This window comes from Macrotis lagotis, chromosome 7, assembly GCF_037893015.1.
Source record: "Macrotis lagotis isolate mMagLag1 chromosome 7, bilby.v1.9.chrom.fasta, whole genome shotgun sequence".
Lineage (NCBI taxonomy): Eukaryota > Metazoa > Chordata > Mammalia > Peramelemorphia > Peramelidae > Macrotis > Macrotis lagotis.
In genome coordinates, this window is record NC_133664.1 from 212,079,738 (window position 1) to 212,107,259 (window position 27,522).

The window sequence follows — 27,522 nt, forward strand, 5'->3', positions numbered from 1 at the left end:
AAAATTTAGCTAAAAATTCTCATGAGCTGACTCAAACTGATTCCAGCCCACCTCTGTAATACAGCAAAATCTTCCAAAGGAGAGAAAAGAACAAAAAATAGAAGATCCAGTCTTGTCAATGTAATTAATAAAAGACATGATATCAACGCCTATAGTGTTAGTAAAAGTGTCTTCATGTGGTAAAATAACTATGTATAATGAAAAAATAGGAAAATAATGAATAAACAACTAGTCATTTAAGTTTTTACTTAACTAGCATATTAATTAGCATAATGTCTATTATTATGAGCTACTTACACCCAAAACTCAAAGTTGCTTCAGTGCTTCTAACCATTCCATAGATATTTGAAGCTAAGCAGAAATACTTTCCAGCATCTCTCAATTTGTCAGGGTTATTGATTACCAGGTTGCCTCCTACCATGCTGTAGCGATCATTTGTCAGATCAATATCCCAATTATTCATTCTCCATCTATACATAAAACAGATAAATGTCATGTAAACCCAAAGATTCCTAGAAATAGGATGATATTTTCAAAAGTTACTTTTCTAAAGAAATAACAGGGCAAAAAATAAGAACAAAGAGGAACTAGCACATATAGACATCAACTATTTAAATTAAAATGTTTGTTAATGATTTAAAAACATAGGAAAATAAATGAGACAGACCTGAGAATAATAAAAATAACTGCAATTAAAATATAAATCACCTAGAAAGAGTTCTTTATTTGATGAGATTTGTTGAGAAAACTATAACGTTGTCTGGCAGAATCAGATTCAGCTTACTCCACATATATTCTATAATAAACTTGATTTAAATAGTTGAACTCAATATTAAAATCATATCATAAATAATTGGAAGAGAGATTTTCATAGTTATATCTAGAAACTGAATTATTCATCAAAGTGACAGTTAATTAAAAGACAAAATATATTCTTTTGATTACATGAAAACAGTAAGCTTCCATATGAACAAAATTAATATAACTAGGATTATAAAGTAAGCAATTAAATGCAAAAAATCTGTATATCAAATATCATGAATACAGATCTGATATCTAAGATAGATAAATTGTCAAAAGATATGAACAGAGAGTTCTCAAAAGAATTACAAAATTATTAGCTAAAAGAAAAAAATGTTCCAAATCACTTAAAAGAGCTATTAAACTGTACCTCACACTCACAATATTGACAATAACAAATAGTCAAAATTAGAGGAAAGAAAGGCACACTCCTTGGTGGATCTATGACTTGGTGAAATCGTTATGGAAACAATTTGGAATTAATGTAGAGAAAGTGCCCAAATATTCTATTGCTTAGGTGTATATCTCAAAATGCCCCCAAATTTTATATATATACACACACAGCCCCTTTTTTGAAGTAGTAAAGAACTAGAAACAAAATAGATTCCTATTGATTGAGGAATGACTAAACCGAATTTTAATATATGAAGATAATGTAGCATTGTTGTGCTATAAAGAAATAATGAATATGCTGAATACTCAACATTAACATAATCTTTCATAGAAGATCATTCAAATATGTGCAAAGAATAATTACTGATTTTTTTTTTAAATGAAGTGATTGAGGTAAAACTGACCAATCAGGTCTTTGTCCCAAAGGACCCTCAAATAAAATTTCAGAGATCATCTTTACAAAGTGATTGCCAGAATTTGGTCTCTAGAAGGAGAGCAAATCATCAATTTAGAGTTAGAATAGCTTGGTCTAATCCCCTTTTTAAATACTATAGATATGTGGCCAGTACATATTTATTTACCCAAAGTCATATCAATTTTCAAATGAATTGTAGAGATAAGTTTAAAGCCTGGGTTTTTTAAAAATGTTTTTCCTCCAAATTAAGTGTTCTTTGCTTTGTACCTAATAATAACAATAACAATAATGATGATATTCATCCTTCATTTTCAAAGAAGATCACGACATCAGAGAGGTGATGCCATGACAAGCACATGAATTGGATTTGAGCGAGGGGGATGTTGTGCCAAGTTACCAACCTTACTTTCTCCTCCAGGAGCCATCTGGGTCCAGTGGCCAGATATAAATCAGGACAACTGGAGACAGCCCTGGATGTGGGGCAATCAAAGTTAAGTGACTTGCCCAAGGCCACATAGCTAGTAAGTGGCAAGTGTCTGAGGCTGGATTTGAACTCCTGTTCTCTTGAATCCAAGATCAGTGCTCTATCCACTGCACCACCTAGCTGCCTTTGTACTACATAACTTCTACAGGATCCTAAATTTCAGAGCTTTAAGAGGTTTTTAGAAATTATCTAATTCAATCTTTTCATTTTAAAAAATGAGAAAATTGAAGTTCATAGAGAACCGATTTGCTCAAAGCCACATAGGTTGTAAATAACAGAACCAGGATTTGTTTCTACTTCCTCCTATTCTAAAATCATCAGTTTCTCTTATTGTTGTTGTTCAGTTATTTCAGTTATGTTTGACTCTTCCAGAGCCCTTTTCTTGCATTGATAATGGAGTGATTTGCCATTTCCTTCTCCAGCTCATTTTACAGATGAGGAAACTAAGACAAACAGGGTAAAATGACCTTCCCAGGGTCACACAGTTAATGTATCTGAGGTCTGAAGTCAAGAAGAGGAGTCTACCTGACTCCAGGCCTCATACTCTATCCATTGTGCTATCAGCTGATTGTGGTTTCTCTTCTATACCAATAAAACGAACAAACTCAATGTTCACTTTGTTGGAGTAAGGTAAACTGACATGGTAAATCTTAATTTTTGTCACATGCTTCCACAATAATATATGATTGAGAAGTGTGACACATAAGAAGATAATGTTACACATTAAAAATACCCTGAATTTAAAAATACTTCAAAGAACCAAGCAAATTTTGTAGTAATTGATGCACTTGGTCCTTCTATTATTAATTTTCTGCTAGAGTTTAGGATAAGAGTATAATTTTACTTCTGCTGCTGCAATGACAAAAATGTGTAGAGAAATTGTTTAAATCCAAAATGACTACCTGTTGAACCTCAGAGTACTTTTGGATCAGTTATTCTCTCAAGGCTCACTTTCAACCCACTCTGATATGTCTCATGACCTCAGGAATAAATCAGTTTTCTGGGATTTGGCAGTATGGAAAAGGCATCTTTTTCAGAGAATATAAGACGTGTTTCTAATTAATTTTAAAGACAACAATTTTTTTAGAAAATTTTACAATGATCCCAGTTCTAGTTTTGTCAAAATTGATATATATATATATATATTTATATCTATATATCTATATCTATACCTATATATCTCTATCTCTATCTCTATCTCTCTCTCTATCTCTATCTCTATCTCTATCTCTCTATCATCTATGCCTATACAAATACTATGTCATTTTTATCATGAAAAGATCTGGAATAGGATTTGGAAATTTTCTGTCTGTATACTTAAAATAGAACCATAAAGATAGAAAGGAATGTAGATATAATCTTGTCCAATCATTTACCCCCCCCATGGGAATTCCTTCTATATGTCCTAACAGAAATTCATAAAATTCTATTTTGAGAGATTTCGGGGAATTTCCCCTTGAATGTGATCTAGAACACTCTCTAAATTAAGGAGTGTTATCTCATTTCTAATGGGAGAGCTCCTTCTTTCTGTATTGTCTGGCATATATTTTCCAATTCTACAATTTGGATAGAATTTTTTGAAAATCACTGTATGTGTTCTACTAGCATTAGATGGGCTAGAAGCAAAGCTTTGGATATAGAATTTAGGGTTACTTTGTCTCCCCAGTAATAAAGAGATCAAAAAGTTAGTTTGAACTCAATCACGTCTGTTAGACTAATAATATTTAAGGGAGCAGATAGATATATTTCTATATACCTCCTCTCTCTATGACAAGCCATCACTCCCAGCCTCAAGTCTACCATGGAGAAGGTAACAGGGAGAAGAGATAGAGATAATTATTCTGCCTCCCATCATGCCACATAATGATAGGTTCCCTTTCTACATGTGGGACACTCCATATTACTACAAAAAAAATCGTGTTCTTAGATTAAATGATCTCTAAATTTTATTACAATTCTAAATACTCCAAATGTTGCCATTGTGAAAAATGTTGTTCAAGTCCTAAGTTATATGACACTTAAGTTTAATGGTTAAGTGATTGTATGTTGGGGGCAGCTAGGTAGTACCAGTGGATAGAGTACCAGCCCTGGAGTCAGGAGGACCTGAGTTCAAATCCGGCCTCAGACACTTAATAATTACCTAGCTATATGACAATAGACAATTCACTTAGCTCCACTGCCTTGCAAAAAATAAAAAAGTGATTGTATTTTACTTGTAAACAGGAAAAGGGCTAGCTCGGGCCCGGCAATTCAGTGATACTTTTCCATCTGGTGATTCTTCTGGATAAATGGTATCAATTGGTTGCTCTTCAAAAATTGGTCCAAATCCTTTGCCATCTTCTGCAACTAAAGAAACATAAAATTAATCAAAATGAACTTTTAATAAAAGAAAATCAGCATTACTTTATAAAAATAAGTTTTCTAATAATTAAAACTAATTTTAAAAGACTCAAGTCACAAAAGTATAGAGCAAAATAATATAGAATCTTAAAGTTAGCGTAGATCTCAGAGATCATTCAGTCCATCACATAATGTAAAATATCTTTTATAGCACACCAGCAGTTATTTAGACTTTATTGGAAGATTTTGCACTGAGAGGAAAACTTCTTAAGGAAGGGGATAATATTATACAAAGGAAGAGTTTATTTATATATTGTGCCTTAATCAGCCTCTGCAATTTTTACCTATTTCTCTTAGCAATGCTGAGCTAAAACAGAGTAAATGTAATATAAGAATGCTACAAATAGGGGGCAGCTAGGTGGCGCAGTGGATAGAGCAACTGTCCTGGACTTAGGAAGACCTCAGTTCAAATCTAGCCTCAGACACTTAATAATTACGTAGCTGTGTGACCTTGGGCAAGTCACTTAACTCCGTTGCCTTAAATAAATAAATTTTTTAAAATTATTTTTTAAAAAAGTGCTACAAATATATGAAAATAGCAATCATGCCATTTAGTCTAGAGGTACCACTTAACTTTGATTAACAGGGGATGATGATGTGAACCATTTCCTTTCTGGTACACAACTATGGTTCTTATTTCTATTTGTTTTGATTTTTTTATTTTTTGCAAGGCAATGGGGTTAAGTGACATGTCCAAGGTCATACAGCTAGTAAATTATTAAGTGACTGAGGCCAGATTTCAACTGAGGTCCTCCTGACTCCAGGGCCAGTGCTATATCCACTGTGCCATTTAGCTGTCCCCTCTTGTTTCCATTTTTTAAATTTAATTTAATTTTTTCCAATGACATATGAAATAGTTTTCCACATTCATTTTTTGTAAGACTTTGTGTTCCACATTTTTCTGCCTTTCTCTCTTCCTTCCCCCTTTCCCATGACAGTGAGTAATCTGATATCGATTATACATGTATAATCATGTTAAACAAATTTCCATATTAGTCATGTTGTAAAAGAAGAATCAAAACAAAAGGGAAAACAGGAGAAAAACATGCAAAAAATAAATACAATATAAAATAAAATGTATTAAATTATATTATAAATAATGTAAATAAAAATATTTTAAAATGTGAAATTAGTATGTTTTGGTTTACATTCAGGCTCCATAATTCTTTCTCAGGATGTCAATGGTATTTTCCATCTTTTAGATGAAAATCTTTTAGACTTGTCTTGACACTGTATTGCTGAAAAGAGTTAAGTCTATCATAGTTGATGATCATATAAAGCTACTGTTAAGAAGTGCAATGATTTTCTGATTCTGCTGACTTTACTCGGTATCAATTCATATGTCTTTCCAGATGTTTTGAAATCCACTGTCTCATTTCTTACAGGGTCTTGTTTTTAATTATTTAATATTTTATTTTCCCAACTATATGCAAAACAGTATTTAACTTTCATTTAAAAAAATTGAGTTCCGAATTCTCTCCCTCATTCCTCAACCACTCATTGAGAAGGCAAATGATTTAATTTATATATAGTCAGGCAAAACATATTTCTACACTAGTCATGTTGATCAAAAGAAAAACCCAACCAAGAAAAATAAAGAAATCCAAGAGACTTCTGGGGCAGCACCAAGATGGCAGCATGAAGCTAAAATACTCCCAGAGCTTTTCCCTATCAAAGATAGGGGAAAAATCTACCCTAATCTGTGGGGAAAGGAGGGACAGGGAAAAAGGAAAGATACGAGAAGAAGGGACTGATAAAAAGTAAGGCAAAGGTATGTGAAAATAAACTGAACATTAAATTTTTAAGAGAAAAGTCAAAGGGAACAGGTGGTAAAATTTTGGAGAGATAAATATAAATGGAGAAAGATAGCATGGAGTGAAATATAGAATTAATAATCTTAATTGTAAATGTGAATGGGATGAGCTATCCCATAAAATAGAAACAGACAGATGAATGGATTAAAAACCAGAATCCTTCAATATATTGTTTACAAGAAACACATTTGAGGCAGAGAGATACACACAGGTTAAAGGTTGGAGCAAAATATATTGTCTAAAAGTAAAAAAAAATCAGGGATAGTGATCCTGATCTCAGATAAAGTAAAAGCAAAAATCAATCTCATTAAAAGGGATAAGGAACAAGAAAGGACAATGATCAATGTTGGAAGGGATGTGGGAAATCTGGAACACTGATACATTGTTGGTGGAGCTGTGAACTCATCTAAACTTTCTGGAGAGCAATTTGTAATTATATCCAAAAGGCAAAAAAAATGTGCCTACCCTTTGGTCCATCAATACCAGTATTGGGTCTATACCCTGAAGAGATTATGAAAAAGGGTAAAAACATCACCTGTAAAAAAAATATTCATAGCAGCTCTGTTTGTGGTGGCAAAGAAATGGAAACTGAGGGAATGTCTATCAATTGGGGAATGGTTTAACAAACTGTGGTATATGTATGTGATGGAACACTATTGTTCATTAAAAACCAGGAGGAAAGGAAATTCAGGGAAACCTGGAAGGATTTGTATGACTGATGCTTAACCAGAAGAATACTGTATACCCTAACAGCAACATGAGAGTGATGATCAACCTTAATGGACTTGATCATGCCAAAAGGGCAACAACCAGGCACAATCTTGGGATATCTGCGATAGAGAATGCCATCTGTATCCTGAGAAAGAACTGTGGAGTTTGAACAAAGAACAAAGACCATAACTCTTAATTTGAAAAAAGTTATCTTATGTAATTCTGCTATATCACATACTATATGTTTCTTCCTTAATGATATAATTTCTCTCTCATCACATTCAACTTAGATTAATGCATACTATGGGAATGATGTAAAGACTAAGAAACTGCCTTCTGTGGTGGGAAGAGGGAGGGAAGCAAGATTGGGGGGGGGGGAACTGTAAAACTCCTTTCTAAAATTAAAAAAAAAAATAAAAGGGATAAGGAAGGAAACTACATCTTATTAAAAGGCACCATTGGTAATGAAGTTATATCATTTCTAAACATATATGCATCTAGTAGTATTCTTAGAGGAATTCCTAGAGGAAAAGCTGAGTGAATTACAAGGTGACATAGACAGCAAAGCTTTAATAATGGGAGAACTCAATCTCCCTCTCTCAGAAGAAAAGATAAATCTAATCACAAAATAAACAAGAAGGAAGTAAAGATGATGAATGAAATCTTAGATATGATAGAACTCTGGAGAAAACTTAATGGGGATAGAAAAGAATATACCTTTTTTCAGCAGTACATGTTAACTACCAAAATTGACCATGTACTAGGTTGCAAAAAAGTCTTATAATCAAATGAAGAAAGGAAGAAATAATAAACATTTTTAAGATCATGATGCAATAAAAATTACATGTAATAAAGGGTAACAGAAAGATTAACCAAAAACTAATTAGAAATTAACTTTATCTTAAATAATGGGTGGATCAAATGGCAAGTCATTGAAATAATATTTATATCTAAGAAAATGATGACAATGGCATATCATATCAAAATTTATGGGATATAGCCAAGGCAGTTTTGAGGGGAACCTTCATATCTCTAAATATCTATATGAATAAAATAGAGATCAATGAATTGGACATGCAGCTAAAAAAAACTAGAAAAAGAACAAAGATCCCTAATTAAATACTAAATTAGAAATCTTGAAAATCAAGAGAGAGATTACTAAAATTGAAAGCAAGAAAACCATTGATCTCATAAAGAAAACTAAGAGTTGGTTTTATGAAAAACCCAATAAAATAGACAAGCCTTTAGTTAATCTGATTAATCTGATTTTAAAAAAGAATGAAGAGAACCAACTTGCCAGTATCAAAATGAAAAGGGTGAACTAACTACCAATGAGGAGGAAATTAAAGAGACTATTCAGAGTTATTTTGCCAAACTGTATGCCAATAAATTAGAATAATTTGAGTGAAATGGATATTTACAAAAATATAAAATGCCCAGGTCAACAGAAGAGGAAATAAATTACTTAAATAACTTCATTTCAGAAAAAAAGAAATTGAAGAAACCATCAACAAACTCCCTTAATCTACATAAACTATTTAAAAAACAGAAGGAATTCTGCCAAACTCCTTTTATGACACTATTGTGGTACTGATACCTAAACCAGGAAGGACCAAAACAAAGAAAAGTATAGACCACTTTCCCTAATGAATATTGATGTAAAAATCTTAAATAAAATTTTAGCCATGAGACTACAGCAAGTTTATTATGAGGAAAATACACCATAATCAGATAAGATTTTGTTTCGGGCCAGCCTCCATAGGAGTAGGGACACAGATGTCCGTGGAACCAAGAACAAGTATGTATTCTTACTCATTAAACAGATTGGTTGTCTCACCAATGAACCTTGACCTAAATATCTGAGGAGCTAGAGGTGTATGAGAAACTTTCTGATAAGGTATTTCACAGACTTCAGAGGATAAATATAATAAATTTAATCAGAGAAGCCATGCAGCTGGGTTCTGTCTGATTTGCCATGTCTGAGAAAAGTTTTATTATAAAAGTCTGGATGTTCAACAATAAATTTAAGAGACTGTCAACATGACATTTGTTTGAGTCATATCTCTTCAACCCAGTTCTCATCAATGTTCAGATGCACACCTGATTAGTCTCTGGTGACAAGATTAAGCCAGCTAGGCAGGGATGGCTCAATATTAGGAAAACACTCAACATAATTGAACATATCAATAGCAAAATCAACAGAAATCATATGATCATCTCAATAGATGCTGAAAAACCCTTTGATAAAATCCAAGTTCCACTCCTATTAAAAACACTAGAAAGTTTAGGAATAAATAGAGATTTCCTTAAAATAATAAATATTACTATCTAAACCCATCAACAAATATTTTAGGTAAAGGAAATAAACTTGGAAATCATTAGTGATTAGAGAAATGCAAATTAAACAACCATGAGGTATCACCTCACACCTATCAGACTGGCCAAGATAAGCAAAAGGGAAAAATGATCAATGTTGGAGAGGTTGTAGGAGGATTGGGACATTGAGGCATTGCTGGTGGAGTCGTGAATGGATCCAACCAACATTGTGAGATGATCAACCTTAATTCAAGCACAATGTTGATGCTAATGTGTACATTGTGCTCTTGGTTCTTCTGCACTTGCTCAGCATCAGATCCTGTAACTCATGCTTCTCTAGAGTCCAACCATTTATGGTTTCTTATAAAACAATAATATCACATAGTATTCATGTGCCATAACTTATTTAGCCATTCCCCAATTGGTGGGCATCCCCTCAATTTCCAGTTCTATGAATATTTTGGTACATGTAGGACTTTTCCCATTTTTTATAATTTCTTCTGGATATGGAACTAGAATTGGAATTTCTGGGTCAAAATATGAAAAATTTTATTGCTCTTTGGACATAATTCCATGTTACTCTCCAGAATGGTTGGATCCATTCACGACTCCACCAGCAATGCCTGGAGTCAGAAGTACCTGAGTTCAAATCTGGCCTCAGACATTTAATAATTGCCTAGTTGTGTGATTTTGGGCAAATCACTTAACCCCATATCCTTAAATAAATTTAAAAAAAAGAAAAAATCTTTTTTGAATACATACATAGTAGTGGTTTTATTTGATTACAGGGTATGCATGGTTTTATAGCCCTTTGGGAATAGTTCCAAATTGCTCTTCAAAATGACAGATAAGTATACATTCACCAATGCATTAGTATCTCAATTTAACCACCTCCACTCCAACATTTGTCATTTTTCTTTTCTGTTATATTAGCAAAGTTGATAGGTATGGAGTGGTAGATCAGAATTGTTTAATTTGCATTTCTTTAATCAATAGTGATTAAGGATAAGGTCAGAAATGAAACAAGAATGGCTATTTTTACCATCATTATAAAATATTATATTAAAAATGTTAGCTTTATCAATGAGAAAAAAGAAATAGAAAGAATTAAAATAAGCAATGAGGAAATATCTCTCACTCTCTGCAGATGGTATGAGAGTATACATAGAGAAAATCAATTAAAAAGCTACTTGAAAGAATTTAACAACTTTGGCAAATTTGCAGAATATACTGTATTTTCCCATGCATAAGATTCACCTTAATTTGGGGGCCTGAAATATGAAAAAAAAAAGATTGCATAAAGTTGTTGAACTCAGGTTTTATTCATTATAAAATTCATACAACTCATCACTGTCAAAACTCCCATTAGCTTGTCCTCATCTGTGTTTGATGACAAATCACAGTCTTAGGAGAGACTCTGACTGCTATCCTGCCTGGTCTATGGTTGACCACAAGCACTCCCTGGGCAAATCTGGTGCATAGGAGCATGCTTAGTCCATTTCGTTTCATGAACCTGAAGCACCAATTGTGTCCTCCTTTAAAATCAAGAACTTCTTTTTTATCAACAATTCTTCTTGCCTCATGCTGAACAATGTTTGTGGATACAAGAAGAATTCCAATTGCTCTTTGCTCTTCAAACTATCTCTTCAATTCCCTCTTCTAAATCAGGCCATTTTGTGGACGTGCTTCTCATGACCTCCTTCTGCAGTGGCATTTTCAATAGGATTTCTTCCTCCTGTATGTAGCCAGTCTCGGATTGTTTCCCAGTTGGAGGAAGACCAAACGTAACTTTTTTTCAGCACGATTTCTATTCACTTTTGCAAACTAGATGACTTTTAACTTGATTTCAGCATTATACCAAAAGCTTTTCTGAACCATTTCCGGGAAGAATGTGACAAAATGTAACTGGTAACAAACGCAAAACAATGAGCTCAAAGACAAAAAAGCAAAATGCAAATTAAAAAAACCCTACAATAATGAGTGCAAAAAGAAGAGTGGAAAGGGGGGGAAACGGTTGAATAATCACAAAAACAAGGGCAAAAAAAAAACGGAAAATGCAAGTAAAAAAACTACAACCACTGTATAAGATGTTCCCAGTTTTTAACCCCAAATTTTTTGAAAAAAGGGTGCATCTTTAAATATGGTAAAATAAAGCCACATAAATCCATCAACATTTTGATATATTACCAACAAAGCCTAGCAGCAAGAGATAGTAAGAGGAATTCCCATTTAAAATAACTAGAGACAGGGGCGGCTACGTGGCGTAGTGGATAAAGCACCGGCCCTGGAGTCAGGAGTACCTGGGTTCAAATCTGAACTCAGACACTTAATAATTACTTAGCCGTGTGGCCTTGGGCAAGCCACTTAACCCCATTTACCTTTCAAAAAAAAACCAAAAATAAAATAAAATAACTAGAGACAACATAGACTACTTGGAAGTCTTCCTGCCAAGACAAATCCTGAAAATAAATGAAAATAATTGCAAAACACTTTTTACACAAATAAAGTCAGATATAACAAATGGAAAACCATCAATCACTCATGAGTAGGCTGAGTTAATATAATAAAAATGACAGTTTTGCCTTAATTAAATTACTTATTTAGGGACAAATAGTGTCAAACTAAAAAAAGCTAGCAAAAACTCATGTGGAGGAACAAAACATCAAGAATATCAAAGAAAGACATTGAAGGCATACCAAATCTAAAACTATATCATAAAACAGCAGCCATCAAAACTGTACTGGTTAGTGCTCACTTCGGCAGCACATATACTAAAATTGGAATGATACAGAGAAGATTAGCATGGTCCCTGTGCAAGGATGACATGCCAATTCGTGAAGCATTCCATATTTTTAGGGGAGGCTAGGTGGTGCAGTGGACAGAGCACCAGCCCTGAAGTTAGGAGTACCTGAGTTCAAATTTGGCCTCAGACACTTAATAATTACCTAGTTGTGTGGCCTTGGGCAAGCCTTGGAAAAAACCTAAAAACAAAACAAAAAATACTGTAATGGCTAAGAAACAGTAGTGGATCAGTGGAATAGATTAGATACAAAAGAAACAGTATTAAATGAGTGTAGTAATCTATTTTGGATAAACCCAAAGACTCCAGCTTCTGGGGAAAGAAGAAATGATTTGACAAAAACTTCTTGGAAAACTGGAAAATAGTATGGCAGAAACTAGGCTTAAACCAACATTTCACATCATATACCACAACAAGGTCCAAATGGGTACATGATTTAGACATGTTTGCTTTGTTCTGTTTTTTGCAAGTCAATAGGGCTAAATGACTTATCCAAGGTCACACATCTGGGCCATTATTATGTATCTGAGACCAAATTTCAATTCAGGTTCTCCTGACTCCAGGGCTGATGCTCTATCCACTTCACCACTTAGATGCCCATAAAGATAGTATCTTAGGCCTACTAGGAGAGCAAGGATAGTTTATCTATCAGATCTATGGAGAGAAATTTATGACCAAAAAAGCAAAATGGATAATTTTTATTATATTAAGACATTTTTTGCTCAAATAAAACCAAGATTAGAAGGAATATAGAAAGTTATTGCTTCTGATAAAGAAAATATATATATATATATATGGAAATGAGTCAACTTTATAAAAATATGATAGTCACAGGATATGAACAGACAGTTCTCAGGTGAAAAACTTAAAGCTATCTATAGTTACATGAAAAATGTTATAAGTCACTATTAATTAGAGAAATGCAAATTTCTGGGATACTACCTCACCTATTAGATGAGCTAAAATGATAGAAAAGGAAAATGTTGGGAAGAACATAGGATAACTGGGACATTAATTAATGCACTGGTGCTAGAGTTATGAAATAATCTAACCATTCTGGAGAGCAATTTGAAACTGTGCCCAAAGGACAATAAATCTATGCATTCCTTTGAACCAGCAATATCATCACTAGGTCTGTATCCCAAAAATATCATAAAAAAGGAAAAATACATACATATACAAATATATTTACATCAATTCTTTTTGTGATTACAAAGAATTTGAAATTGAGGGGATGCCCATCAACTGGGGAATGGCTGAACAAATTATGGCATATGAATATGATAGGTAACATTTCTGTGGTTTGGTAAGGTACTGAAATAAGTAAATTAAGGCAGAATTGTCATTTTTATTAGGTTAGGACTACTCATAAATAATTGACATTTTCCACTTGTTTATATTTGACTTTATTTGTGTGAAAAGGATTTTATAAATTGTATTCATATACAATTCATATACAACTCTCAAATATTTTAACTTGTCTATAATTATTTTAAATGGAATATCTCTTTCTACCTCTTGCTACTGTGATTTGTCACATAAAGAAATGCTGATGATTTATGGGGCTTTATTTTATATCCTGCAACTTTGATAATACTGGTAATTTTTTCAAGTAATTTCTTAGTTCAATCTGATTCCAGATCTGATACTCTTATCTTTTTGCCATCTATAATTAAAATGACAATACTACCTAAATTAAAAAATATAGATTTAATTACAAGTGATTTGAATAGTTGATAAAAATTCCAAAGAGGGGTTTACAAAATAATTAAAATGATTAAAAAAGAATTAAGTTGGGAAAAACACTAGAGAATTTCAATGAAAACAATGAAAAATAAAGCAGAAAAGAAATAGCACTTCTAGATCTCAAACTACATTAAAAACTGTCATTATGATAGCTATTTTGAATTGTTTAAAAATAATAAAATTTCAGGGTGGCTAGGTGGCGCAGTAGATAGAGCACCGGCCCTGGAGTCAGGAAGACCTGAGTTCAAATCCTACCTCAGACATTTAACAATTACCTAGCTGTGTGGCCTTGGGCAAGCCACTTAACCCCATTGCCTTGCAAAAACCTAAAAAAATAATAAAATTTGTAATTCATCTTATTAAATCAAAATAAAGAATAGAATAAAAGCAATTACATTCAATTATTTGCCTTTTAATGACATGAATTGTTTGTAAAGGAAAACTCAATGATAAAAACTGATGGAAATTTTGGAAATCATTTGACAGAAATTAGATTAGACCAATATCTTATGTCATATATCAAAAATAAGCTAAAAATGTATACATAGCTTAAATATGAAAATTTATTCCTAAAAAGATAGAAGAAAATGAGATCAGGTACCTTTCAAAGGTATGAATAGGGTGGGAGTTTACAACCCCAAAACAGTTGATTACAAAAGATTTTGTAACATTAAACAACACAAAAGATATATATCTAAGATTTATAAGGAAATAACATAAATATCGAGGGTAGAGACAAAATGGTAAAGTAATCATTTCTACTGAGCTCTCCTACCCTAACCCTTTAAACAACTTACAAAAATCAAAACAAATTTGAGTGGGATGAATGACAACAACAAAAAGGGACATATTTACTTTTTTTTTTAACCAGCTGATAATAGTGCAAAAGGACAGAAAGTTCTGCAGACACTGGAGTGAAAAGCATCCAAGTAGATGGCACGGTAAGTGGCACCATTATGGAGTATAATCTCCACAATCAGCAAACAGTGGTGAAACTAGGAGATTAAGGATGGTAATTGGACTAAATACATAAACAGAAAGATATTACAGAGGTCCCCATGCTAACAAAGGGCCTAGAACCAGGTACCCTCTTGAAGCTCTTTCACCCCATTATCCACTTCCAGGATAAAGTTCAATGACAGAGAGGAGGAATTAACTTGTAGTAATGGAGAGAGATTCTATCTAAGTAAGGATCAGAGGTAGACCATGATGATAGCAGAAAAAAATAGTCCCCAGATTATAATGCCTTGGAAGCACCAAAAACCTATATGCCATAATGGCTCAGACTAGCCATAAGTGAACAGAGCATAATTCTAACATTAGATAAATGAGTGAACAACAACAACAACAACAACAACAACGACAAAGTAAGACAATAAAAAACTTCTATGGTGACAGGGAAGTTCAAAAGGGAAATTCAGAAGAAGATAATCACTTGAAAACATCTGTAAGCAGTCTCAAGGAAAAATTCAGATTTTATACAAGAATTCATAGAGGAGTTTAGGGAAGAGATGTTTTTCAGAGCAATTTTTTAATCTAATAGAAGCAGTAAAGGAAAAACAAAAAATAATTGAGAGCAATACAAGAAAATTATGAAAAGAGAATGGCTAGTTTGGTAAAAGAAGTACAAAATCTCCCTGAAGAAAATAATTTTTCAAAAATTATTATTGGACAAGTTGAAGCTAATAAAAGAAAATATAAAGTGTGCCTGACCCAGATCAAGGACCAATAATTTATGAATTATTGAATTGTTTGAAAACCATGATCAAAAAAGAGCCTGGACATAAAATTTCAAAAAATTATTAAGGAAACCTATCCCTGCTATTCTAGAGTCAAATAGATAAACAGAAATTAAGAGATTTCAATATAAAAACTCACAGAAATTTCATAGCCAAATTTCAGTGCTCCTAGATCATGGAGAAATTACCAAAAGTAGTCAGATAGAAATCATTCAAGTATCATGGAGCCATGGTCAGGATCATACAAGATTTAGTAGTTAGCAATTTAAAGAAGTAAAGGGTTGAGAATCTAGCCCCCTGGGAGGCTACATTTACAACCAAGAGTTGTAAATCCAGCAAAAGTAAATGCAATCCTTCAAGGGGGAAAAAGGATACTAAGGAAATAGAGGATTGTATAGTATTAATAAAGAAAATACCAGAAATGAATAGAAAATTTAATTTTTCAAATACAAAATTCAAGAAATGAAAAAAAATGAAGAAAGTAAAACAGATTACATTTCTTTTTTGGGAAGATGTTATTTATATCTTAGGATACAATTCCTAAGAACTTTATCATTATTAGAGCAATAAGAAGGATTTACATAAATAGAGGGTGAGGGCTAAGTCAATTATGTTGGAATGATATAAAAAATGGATGGGTGAGAAAGAGGTACAGGGAGAAAGGGGAAGAAAAAGGAACAATGAGAAAAATTGTCTCACATAAAAAAGGCATACGAGGAAGAAATTTAATGATGGAGGGGGATAAGGGGCATAGGACTACATTTGAACATATATATATGTAAATATATATTAAATATTTATATATAGTCATATATGTGTGTATGTATGAATATGTGTATGTGTATATATACACACAGACACAAAAACACTATAGACATCTATCTTACTCAACAGAGAAGTAAGAAAGAAAGGAAGTGAATAAAGTGGAAGAATTGCTAAGCATTGAAAACACATTAATTTATGAAAAGAATGTCAATAATCTTTCTTACCTGCTAGACAGGATATGAAGCACATTGTAATTATGTCACTGATCAAAAGCCACATCTTCATCTTGTATATTAAAATGCTTAGATTCAACTCCAAAAGAGCTTGTCATATGTAGTCAGAAAATACTAAACACCTGTATCAGAAAAGAAGAAAGCATGAAAACATGACTGGGAAGTATTCATGTGTGCTGGTAACCTACAGCATGTGGGGGTTGGTAGAGGATAGGAAGAAGACTTTGGGAAAAATAAATGAGTTAACCTCAGCAACAACCTTCCATCAGCCTATGACCTGAGAAAATTGAAATTCAGACACAGTATCTATATCCTAGAGTGACATGCATCTTTCCCAAGCCAGTCAGACCTGTTTTGAGCACTAAACTGGAATACCTGAAGATGGTGACAAGTTTGGTTCCTTATTATTTCTAAAGACCTTCAGAGTTGTGAGGGGTAAACAGGAGGGTACCTGAGGCTAGAAAGAAAATGTCCAGATGAATATGTAATAAAAATTTAAATGATTATCTCCCTAGACTATTCATAGCTTCACTGGTCAACCAGATATCATTTAACAAAAGCTACTTTTATCTTTGAATTGAAAAAAGAAAAAGAAGGCAATGACAGGAATGTTTTTTTCCCCCTGGATCCCTCTTTTTAATTTGGATACAAAAAGGCATCTAGAGTCTCTTTATGTCTTCTGTTCAGTACAGAACTTCCCCCCCAAAATTTGAATTTCATTTTAATAGTTGTCACTCCATGCAGCATTTTTCAAAGATAGGACTGGACTTAGCCATTTTAGGTGACCCATATGTTCTGGTTTGAGCATTTTACATGGAATCTTAACCCCACACCTCTGGGGAACTGTGCTGAATTTTGAATTTACTTTGGGATAAAATAGGGTAAATACAGGTTTTCCCCCTTTTCCTTTTCCACCCCTCCCCATCTCCATAGATAAAGTTAGGAATGGGTGAGGGGATGTTGTGTCAAAACTCCATAGAGAGGATTGGTTATAGTTCCCAAAATTTCTCACTCAGGAGACTTTAAACGGAGAGACTCCATCTTCCACTTTACTTTTGCTCCTCCTTCAGATTGTATAGCAAGCAGCTTTCTTTTTCCTGAGACTTTTTGTAAGGGGTTGGAAGAGTGGAAAAGGGTTCCACCACTAACTTAACAATAAGTAGAGAATGAGTATATGGCAGCTTTCCTATCTTAGAAAGCCTGAGTCTGGACCTTGAGCTCCTAGCTTCCTCTTTTTTATTCCTTCCTTGAGTACAAAGGGTTGAAGTTAATGTGTCTGTCTATTCTTGGAAGCTGGTACTTCCTTGAACAGACATATAGACATCAAAAGTTGTTCAATTAAACTCTTCCTAAAGTAACTATTTTTGGATAGGAGGAGGAAGCCCAGACTCCTGGCTTATTAGAAGACATGGATCTTGCAGGTGTTGTTTTTACAATGTAGAGCTAAGTTAAAAGATGAAATATCAAATACGAAGATTCAATTTCTCTCATGTTTTGATGTTTTACGTATCTACCTTCCAGAATAGTAAAATATTAATCATGAATTACTGTTTGTTTCTGTCAAGGCTGTCCAATCTTTTAAAAGTTTTTTTTTATTGAAACAATAGACAACATAGTTTGTTATGTGATTTTAGTGAGAGTTCTGTGATAGCTCAAGCTTCATTTTCTAAAGCATTTAGCAAACCCATAGGCAGGCTGCATGATTTATGTCATTGATTACTTGTGATTTGTTGTGTGAGTACTTAACATTTCTCTTCTGAGAGGAACTGCATGTGTACAATGTTGCCAAAATTAGAACGAAAATAGAAAGTTGGGAAGCAATTTTCTCAGCTAGGGGTTCTAATAATGGTCTCATTTCTAAAATATAGAGAGAACTGTGTCATATTTATAAGGTTATTAGTCATTCCCAAATTGATATATGGTCAAAGGTTATGAACATATAGTTTTCAAATGAAGACACAATAAGTATGTGAATTAGATTTGAGTGAGAGGTGCTGTGCTAAGTCACCAGACTCATTTTCTCCTCACTTTCTTCTCCAGAACCATGTGGGTCCAGTGACCAGGTATGAACCAAGATGACTAGAGATATCCCTGGTTGAGAGACAATTAATATTAAGTGACTGGCCCAAGGTATACAACTAATCTGAGGTCAGAATTGTACTTGAGTTCTCCTGACTTCAGGGCTGGCGCTCTACCCACTTCACCACTTGCCTCTCTGAGACAGGTAGTACAAGGGAGGAGGAGGAGGACTAAGTCTCACATATTGTAAGTAAGTTTGTATATTTGTGATTATACCTTTTGAAGCAAACATTTTTTTTTGTTAGTGGCTAAATGGAGTTGAAAACATTAGCTATACTTTAGGATTTCTTTTTAGGTTTTTGCAAGGCAAATGGGATTAAGTGGCTTGCCCAAATCTACACAGCTAAGTAATTATTAAGTGTCTGAAACTGGATTTGAACCTAGGTACTCCTGACTCCAAGGCTGGGGCTTTATCCACTACACCACCTAGCAGCCCCCACTAGCTGCACTTGAAGAACACCTTTCTGCCACTGGCAGAAAACCTAGATGTTCTCAAACCATTTAAGAGTAGCAAAAACTCTGAGAGAGGAATGAAATGCAATATATCTGGCCTTTAGGTAGTGTGGATAAGGGCAGTGATACATTTACAAAAAACTGATGCGTGTCATCACATTCTTAAGATCATGTTTTTGATGACTTGGCTCCCCCGCTGATGATATCATCCTTTCTCCCATCTATATTTCTCTCCCTGACAACATCATTTTTTCTTTGATATGTGGTGATTTTGTAAGACCAACTCATATCACTCATTCTTTCTTCATCATATACAAATTTCCAGTTTTGTTATTGTTAAAAAAAGTTTGCGTGTGTGTGTGTGTGTGTGTGTGTGTGTGTGTGTGTAGGGGGAGGGAGAGAGAGAGAGACAGAGAGAGAGAGACAGAGAGAGAGAGAGACAGAGAGACAGAGACAGACAGAAAAAGAGACAGAGAGACAGGAAAAGAGAAAGACAGAGAAAAATGGAGGGAGGGAGGGAGAAGTTTGTTAATTTATCTGACTGTATTATTAGAAATTGAGGCACTAAACTGAATTTTCTACAAAACTGTGTTCCAATATTTTTACTGGTGTCTTTTTTTTTATCATCTTCATACCCCTTTCTCTACATAGCAAGCTATCCCTATATCATATCATCATCATCATCATCATCATCATCAGTATTTCCCCTAGTAAAAAAGATTTTTTTTAAATCATAAAATCCAAAAAACACAAACTATTTCTTCAGTATATGTAATTTTCACACCTATAGTTCCCCATCTATTCAGTGAAAAGAAGGAAAAAAATTGTGATATTTTCTTACATCTTCTGGGGTAGTTTGGGAATTATAATCACACAGTTTTCATTTCCATTTTATTCTTCTTTCTAAGTTCATTGTTGTAGTCATTTGTTATACTTTATACCTGATTATGCTTTCTTCATTCTTCATGAATTCGTTTAAGTTTTCTCATGATTCTTAGAATTCTTCTTAAACATTTTATAATATATTACATTTTATTTCTATACCATGTGTTTATTTATTCCTCAATTTTATTTTTTTTAGGTTTTTTTTGCAAGGCAAATAGGGTTAAGTGGCTTGCCTAAGGCCACACAGTTAAGTAATTATTAAGTGTCTGCTGGTGCTTTGTCCACTGCACCACCTAGCCGCATCCCCCACCTATTTTATTTTTAGTTATTTGCTGCCTCTAAAGTGCTACTGTGAATATTTTGCATCTCTGATTTAAGGATAGAAAGATACTACAGTTATTTTTTTTGCTTGATTCCAGTATTTTTTTCTCATATCAGTTTATCAATGACACAATATTCACAGAGCCACTCCAGCATTGATTATTTCTATTTTTTAAAATCTTTTCACATTATTTTGTATATGATGAAATTCTAGAACATTTTTGATTTGCATTTCTCTTGCCACTAGAGATTTGGAGGAATTTTTCATATAGTTGTTAATAGATCATAATTCTTTTGTGCACTATTTGTTCATATCACTTGATATCCATCACATCCATTTGGCAATGCCATATATATATATATATATATATATATATATATATATATATATGATATATACACATATATATTAAATATACATATATTCATGTGATCCCATTTTATTCCATCTCCTCCAACAAAATGCTCCCTCTGTCATCTCCACTTATTTTCAAACACTCCCTCTCTACTGGCTCATTTCCCATTGCTTACAAACATGCCTCCTTTTACAAACATGGTCTCCTCTACCCTGAAAAATCCCCACATGGGCCTTTCCTCCTGAGCCTTTTCTCCCTGATAATATAGCTTCTCTTCTACCCTTTGTAGTTAAACTTCTGGAAAGGGAATAGAAAGGGAGATCAAAAGAAAAGAGCAGAAATACAATTTATAGTAGCAAATATGCAAGATAACCTAAGTGTAAATACTTAAGATTTTGGGATAAGAATTCATTATTTGGTAAAAATTGATAGGAAAATTGAAAAGCAGTGTGGCAGAAAATGGACACAGACCAATATCCCATACCATTTACTAAGATAAGGTCTACAAGAACATTGGAACATGAAACAAATTACTTACCAGATTATGGATAGGTGAACAATTCTGAGTAGGAGATAGAAAACAAAATAAGGAGAAAAATAGATCATTTCAATTATATCAAATTTTAAAAAAAGTTTTGTTCAAATAAAACTTAAGGGGGGGCGGCTAGGTAGCGCAGTGGATAGAGCAACAGCCCTGAAATCAGGAGTAGCTGAGTTCAAATTGTTTGGCAGTTTATCAGATAAAGGTCTCATTTAAAAAATGTATAAAGAACTTTGTCAAATACATAAGAATAGAAACCATTCCAATACATTTTCAAAGGATATGAACAGGTAGTTTTCCAATGAATTTGTCATCATATTTTAAAATATTCTAAATAATTACTGATTAGAGAATTAGAATGCAAATTGAAACAACCTTGAAATAAATGCATTTTATAGCTACCAGAGTGGCTAATATGATTGAAGAGGAAAGTGTCGGAAGGAATTTGGAAAAATTGAGACATTAATTATTGTTGGTGGAATTGTGAACTATTTCAGTCTTTTTGTAAAGCAATCAGGAAAAAGTCCAAAGAAAAAGTCCAAAGACTTTTTAAACTCTGAATACCCCTTTCACCCAGAAATAATAAGTCTATTTTCAAAGATGAGTAGGGAAAGAGAAAAAGAACCTATATGTCTTAATAATGCAGGGGAAAGATGAAAAGAATTGTGATTGCAGAAATTGTGTGGAGATGTAAATTGACTACCACCTACTCTTGAGATGTACATTGACTACTATGGAAAAGATACAGAGAATTATGTTTGTAACAGAAACAAAATTTGTATTCTTAAAGGCTGATCATTTTGGCAAATTGGTTGGACATCCTCATTCTTGATGTAAATTGACTACCACTGATTCACTGCTTAATGTAAAATTTGCATCCTGATCTCCTTAGGTTTCACCTTTTACCTAATTCTGGATCCAGTAAGGGAAAGGGATAGGAAAAGGTTACCACCTTGTGTTTAAAAAAAGAAACTATCGGCTGCCAGTCTTCTCTGACCTGTGGTTGTTTTTGTTCTCTCTCTCTCTCTCTCTCTCTCTCTCTCTCTCTCTCTCTCTCTCTCTCTCTCTCTCCCCCTAGCCCCTCCTATGTCTTGTAACTTTTTAAATAATTTTTTGTTTTATTTCCACCCTTGCTTTCCTGAGTCTGAAAAATGATTCTGCATAGGCAGAACCAAATTCAGGCAGCCAGTGGCTGCATAATGGCAAGCCAGCTAGGAGAAAATTCCTGTCCAGACTTGGCAAATTGGATCGAGGTGAGAAGCACACCCCCCATTTTTTAGATCCTAGATTTGTAGAAAAGTAGGACATGTTTGCCTACCTATAAATTGACAGAGCAATAAAACATGGGGGGAAAACTTGGTACCAAAAAGTCCCTCCAGGTGTGTGTTCGGTCCTTGGAAGGAATTAGATTTGACAAAAGCAAAACACCTGAGCTCCTGGAAATGCTGTCTGGGTGGGACTCTTTCTTTCTCTTTGAAATGTTCTCTCTCATTCTCTGCCACCACCAACCTCTTCAGGGTGAGGGGTCCTTTTTAGAACTTTGAAACTCAAACCTATATCTCAGATGTAATGCATGCTTCACTGCAGGAAGGATGAGACCCCCCCCAAATTATTTTAGAATAGGGGATCCCTATGACTTCTTTCTGGTTTGGATTAGCTGGGCTGAGAAAGTTCCCACCCTTGGGACGGTGAAGGAGAAATGGGCAGATTGATTGAGAAACCTAGTGATCAATTGGTTAAGAAAAAAAAAAAAAGAAGTGGGAGGAACATAATTTTTTCTGGGACTAGGAAATTCAGATTTCATCTTTCAATTAAGCCTGTGCTAATAACTAATATCTCTGTAATAGAGTAATTGGATTTGAACTTTATAAAGTTGTTTTAAGAATGCATTCAATTTTAACTATTGATTGGCTATTACAAAATCTTTATATATATATGAGGTTCATCAAGAAATTCTGATTGATTTTAAAAGTTATTTTTTGACTGGTCTTAATTGGTATATTCAAAAATATATATGTGTGTTTGTGTGTATTTTAACACCAATGGGACATATTCTTTCCACTGGCATGGAGAGGTGGGGAAAATGTTTCTATATTTTGAGATTGGGAGCTGGCCAGGGTATTCAACCTCCCCTTGGTAAATCTGAAATCTTTATACAAAAGAGTTGATCGTGTGTGTGTGTTTGTGTGTGTGTGTGTGTGTGTGTGTGTGTGTGTGTGTGTGTAATTCAGATCTGAAATAGTTAGTTACCTGAGTTAAATGTTATTCCTTTTAGGTTGGATTTTGAATTTAATTGCTTAAAAAGGTCTAATTTAAAATTAAGTAATTAGTGAAGTTGGGAGTATAATGATACTCAATGGAAATGGAATAAGGTTAGGACTCACCTTAATGGATTGTTTGGGAATTCTACTATATCTTTTGGTATTGATGATTTTTTGAAAAGACAACTGATAAGATAATTAAATGGTTTTCAACATCCTACCCTCTTTGGACATTGGACCTAGAGTATTATGCAATTGTGTCTTATATTGATTTTCTTGACGTTTCTCCTTTGCTGTTTTCTAAGTTTAATGAAAATACTTTTTTTTTTTCTGTAACCAAAGCTACTATATATGCTATCAATAGAATTCAGAATCATATAACCCAGGTTGAACATCAGATTGGGCAATTGTGAGCTTGTTGAGTGAACAGAAAAGGGGAAAGTGTTGATAGCCGCTCAAATGAGTTTGGGTTAGAAGATCAATTATGACTAAAAACCTGAGCTCTGGTACCCTCGAGCTGAAGGCTTTCTACAGGACACTGATTTGATAACACAACTGTATCATTCATGGCCTCACTTATTGATAGCTCTGTTTCTGAACTTTCTTGACCTGGGTTACACACTGACAGGATACATACTGCCAAATTAGAGTTACATTGTTTTTATCCTGTATGCTAATTTTGTGGTTTTCTGCTATAAGAGCTGTTTGATATTTTCAATAAACAGCTCTGCTAGTTGTCCTGCTAGCACCCCCACCCAAGTGTACACATGTTTCTTTTCTCTCCTGAGATGAATGAATCCCCTGGTGGACAGGGGAACTCTACAGGATAGTGATATGATCTCAGACAAAGTAGAAGCTAAAAATCAATCTCATTAAAAGGGATAAGGAAGGAAACTACATCTTTTTAAAAAGGCAACATTGATAATGAAGTTATATCATTACTAAGCATGTATGCACCTAGTGGTATAGCATCCAAATTCCTAAGAAGAAAAGCTGAATGAATTCAAGGAGACATAGATCAAAATGTTTAATAATTGGAGACCTCAATCTCCCTCTCTCAGAACTAAATAAATGTAACCACAAAATAAATAAGAAGGAAGTTATAATGAAATTTTAGGAAATAAATATGATAGACCTCTGAAGAAAACTTAATGGGTAATAGAATAGAATATGCCTCATTCTTGGCAATACATGGCATGCATACCAAAACTGACCTTGTACTAGGGCACAAAAACCCTATAATCAAATGTAGAAAGGCAAAAATAATAAATACATATTCTCAGACCATGATGCCATAAAAATTATATGTAATAAAGTGACAAGGAACGATAAGCCAAAAACTAATTGGAAATTAAATAACTCCATCTTAAATAATGGGTAGATCAAACAGCAAATCATAGAAATAATCAATAATTATATCCAAGACAATGATAATAATGAAATGCCATACCAAAATTTTAGGGATGCAGCCAAGATAGTTATGAGGGGAAGTTTTCTTTCTCTAAATGCTTATATGAATAAAATAGAGAAAAGGGAAATCAATGAATTGGGTATACAACTAAAAAAGCTAGAAAAAGAAAAAAATTAAAGATCCCCAATAATTACAAATTAGAAAATCTGAAAATTAAGGGAGAGATTAATAAAATTGAAAGCAAGAAAACCACAGATCTCATAAATGAAACTAAGAATTGGTTTGGTTTTTTTGGGGTTGTTTTTTTTGCAAGGCAAATGGAGTTAAGTGGCTTGCCCAAGGCCACACAGCTAGGTAATAGTTAAGTGCCTGAGGCTAGATTTGAACTGAGGTTCTCCTGACTTCAGGGTCCGTTCTCTATCCACTGTACCACCTAGCTGCCCTAAGAATTGGTTTTTATGAAAAAAAAACCAATGAAATAGACAAACCTTTGGTTAATCTGATTTTTAAAAAAGAAAAAAGATAACCAAATTACCAGTATCAAAAATGAAAAGGGTGAACCAACCACCAATGAGGAGGAAATTAAAGAGATAATTTGGAGCTACTTGGTCAAACTGTATGCCAAAAGTTGTACAACCTGAGTGAAAAGGATGAATATTTACAAAAATACAAAACTACCTATATTAACAGAAGAGGAAATGAATTACTTATATAACTCCATTTGAGAAAAATAAATTGAAGAAACCATCAATAAACTCCCTAAGGAAAAAAAAAATAACCAGGTATAGATGGATTTACAAGTGAATTCTACCAAACATTTAGGGAACAATTAATACTATTCTACATAAAATATTCAAAAAATAGGAGGAGTTCTGCCAAACTCCATTTATGACACCAACATTGTGTCATAATATCTAAACCAGGAAGAACCAAAACAAAGAAAATTATAGGCCATTCTCCCTAATGAATATTGATGCAAAATTCTTAAATAAAATTTTAGCCAAGAGACAACAGCAGGTTATTATGAGGATAATATACCATGACTAGGTAGGATTTATAGCAGGTAGGCAGGGGTGGCTCAGTATTAGGAAAATATTCAACATCATTTAACATATCAATAGCAAAGCCAACAGAAATCATATGATTATTTCAATAGATGCTGAAAAAGTCTGATAAAATACCACATTTATTCCTATTAAAAACTCTAGTAAGTTTAGGAATAAATGGAATTTTCCTTAAAAATAATAAATAGTATCTATCTAAAACCATCAACAAATATTATACTTAATTGTATTAAACTTGGAACATTTCCAATAAAATCAGAGGTGAAACAAGGATGCTCATTATCACCATTACTATTTAATATAGTATTAGAAATGCTAGAAATAGCAACAAGAGAAGAAAAAGAAATTGAAGGAATCAGAATCGGCAATGAAGAAGCAAAGCTTTCACTCTTTGCAGATAATATGATGGCATACTTAGAAAAGCCAAGAAATCGTCTAAAAAACTGCTTGAAACAATTACCAAATTCAGCAAAGTAGCAGGATAAATTCAACCCACATAAATCACCAAAATTTTTATATATAAACAACAAAGCCCAAAAGCAAAAAGATGGAAAGAGAAATTCCATTTAAAATAACTATAGACAACATTAAATATTTTGGAATGTATTTCCCAAGACAAAGCCGGAAAGTGTATGAACACAATTACAAAATACTTCTCACCCAAATAAAGTCAGATCTAAATAATTGGGAAAATGTCCATTGCTCATGGTTAGGTTGAGTTAATATAATAAAAATGACAATTCTACCCAAATTAAATTACTTATTCAGTGCCATACCAATCAAACTACTGAGCTAGAAAAAAATAGTAATAAAATTGATCTGGAGCAACAAAAGGTCAAGAATAGCAAGGGTACTGATGGGAAAAATGTAAAGGAAGGTGACCTAGCTCTACCAGATCTAAAACCATACTATAAAGTGGCAGTCATCAAAACTGGTTAAGAAATAGAGTAATCAATCAGTGGATTAAGTAGGTTAAAAAAATACAATAAATGATTACAGTGATCTACTATTTATCAAAACCAAAGACATCAACTTCTGGGATAAGAACTCACTATTTGACAAAAATTGTAAAGAAAACTGGAGAATAGTATGACAACAACTAGGCATAGACCCATATCTCACACCCTATACAAAAATAAGTTCATAATGGATACAGGATTTAGACATAAAGTGCAACACTGTGGAAATGGGATAAATTTATGACCAAACAAGAATTAGAGAACATAAACTGCAAAATGAATGATTTTTACTATATGAAATTAAAAAGGTTTTGCATTAATATAATCAAATGCTATCAAAATTAGAAGGAAATCAGAAAGCTTGGAACCAATCTTCACAACTAGAAGTTCTGATAATGGTCTCATTTCTAAAATATATAGAGAGAATTGCATAAGATTTATAAGGTTACAAGTCATTCTTCAATTAATAAATGGTCAAAGGTTATGAATTGATAGTTTTTAAATGAAGAAATTAAAGCTATATATAATCATATGGGAAAAATGCTCCAAATCATTACTGATTAGCAAAATGCAAA

General features: G+C 33.4%; 1 protein-coding gene and 1 non-coding gene across 8 annotated transcripts in view; one reads left to right on the plus strand and one right to left on the minus strand.

Annotated features, from left to right (window-relative positions):
• CNTN1 (contactin 1) overlaps window positions 1-27,522 on the minus strand; it is a 363,209-nt gene that overhangs the window by 133,372 nt on the left and 202,315 nt on the right. For all 7 annotated transcript variants that reach the window (XM_074194739.1, XM_074194744.1, XM_074194742.1 and 4 more), the window contains exons 2-4: window positions 16,609-16,739; window positions 4,307-4,439; window positions 298-470 (exon numbers count right to left, since the gene is read on the minus strand). In XM_074194739.1, the coding sequence (XP_074050840.1) occupies window positions 298-470; window positions 4,307-4,439; window positions 16,609-16,669 (367 nt within the window). In that variant the 5' untranslated portion in view covers window positions 16,670-16,739. The remainder of the gene's footprint in view (window positions 1-297; window positions 471-4,306; window positions 4,440-16,608; window positions 16,740-27,522) is intronic.
• LOC141494620 (U6 spliceosomal RNA) lies at window positions 12,082-12,188 on the plus strand. The gene has a single exon (XR_012470513.1). It is a non-coding gene; the product is annotated as a U6 spliceosomal RNA (small nuclear RNA).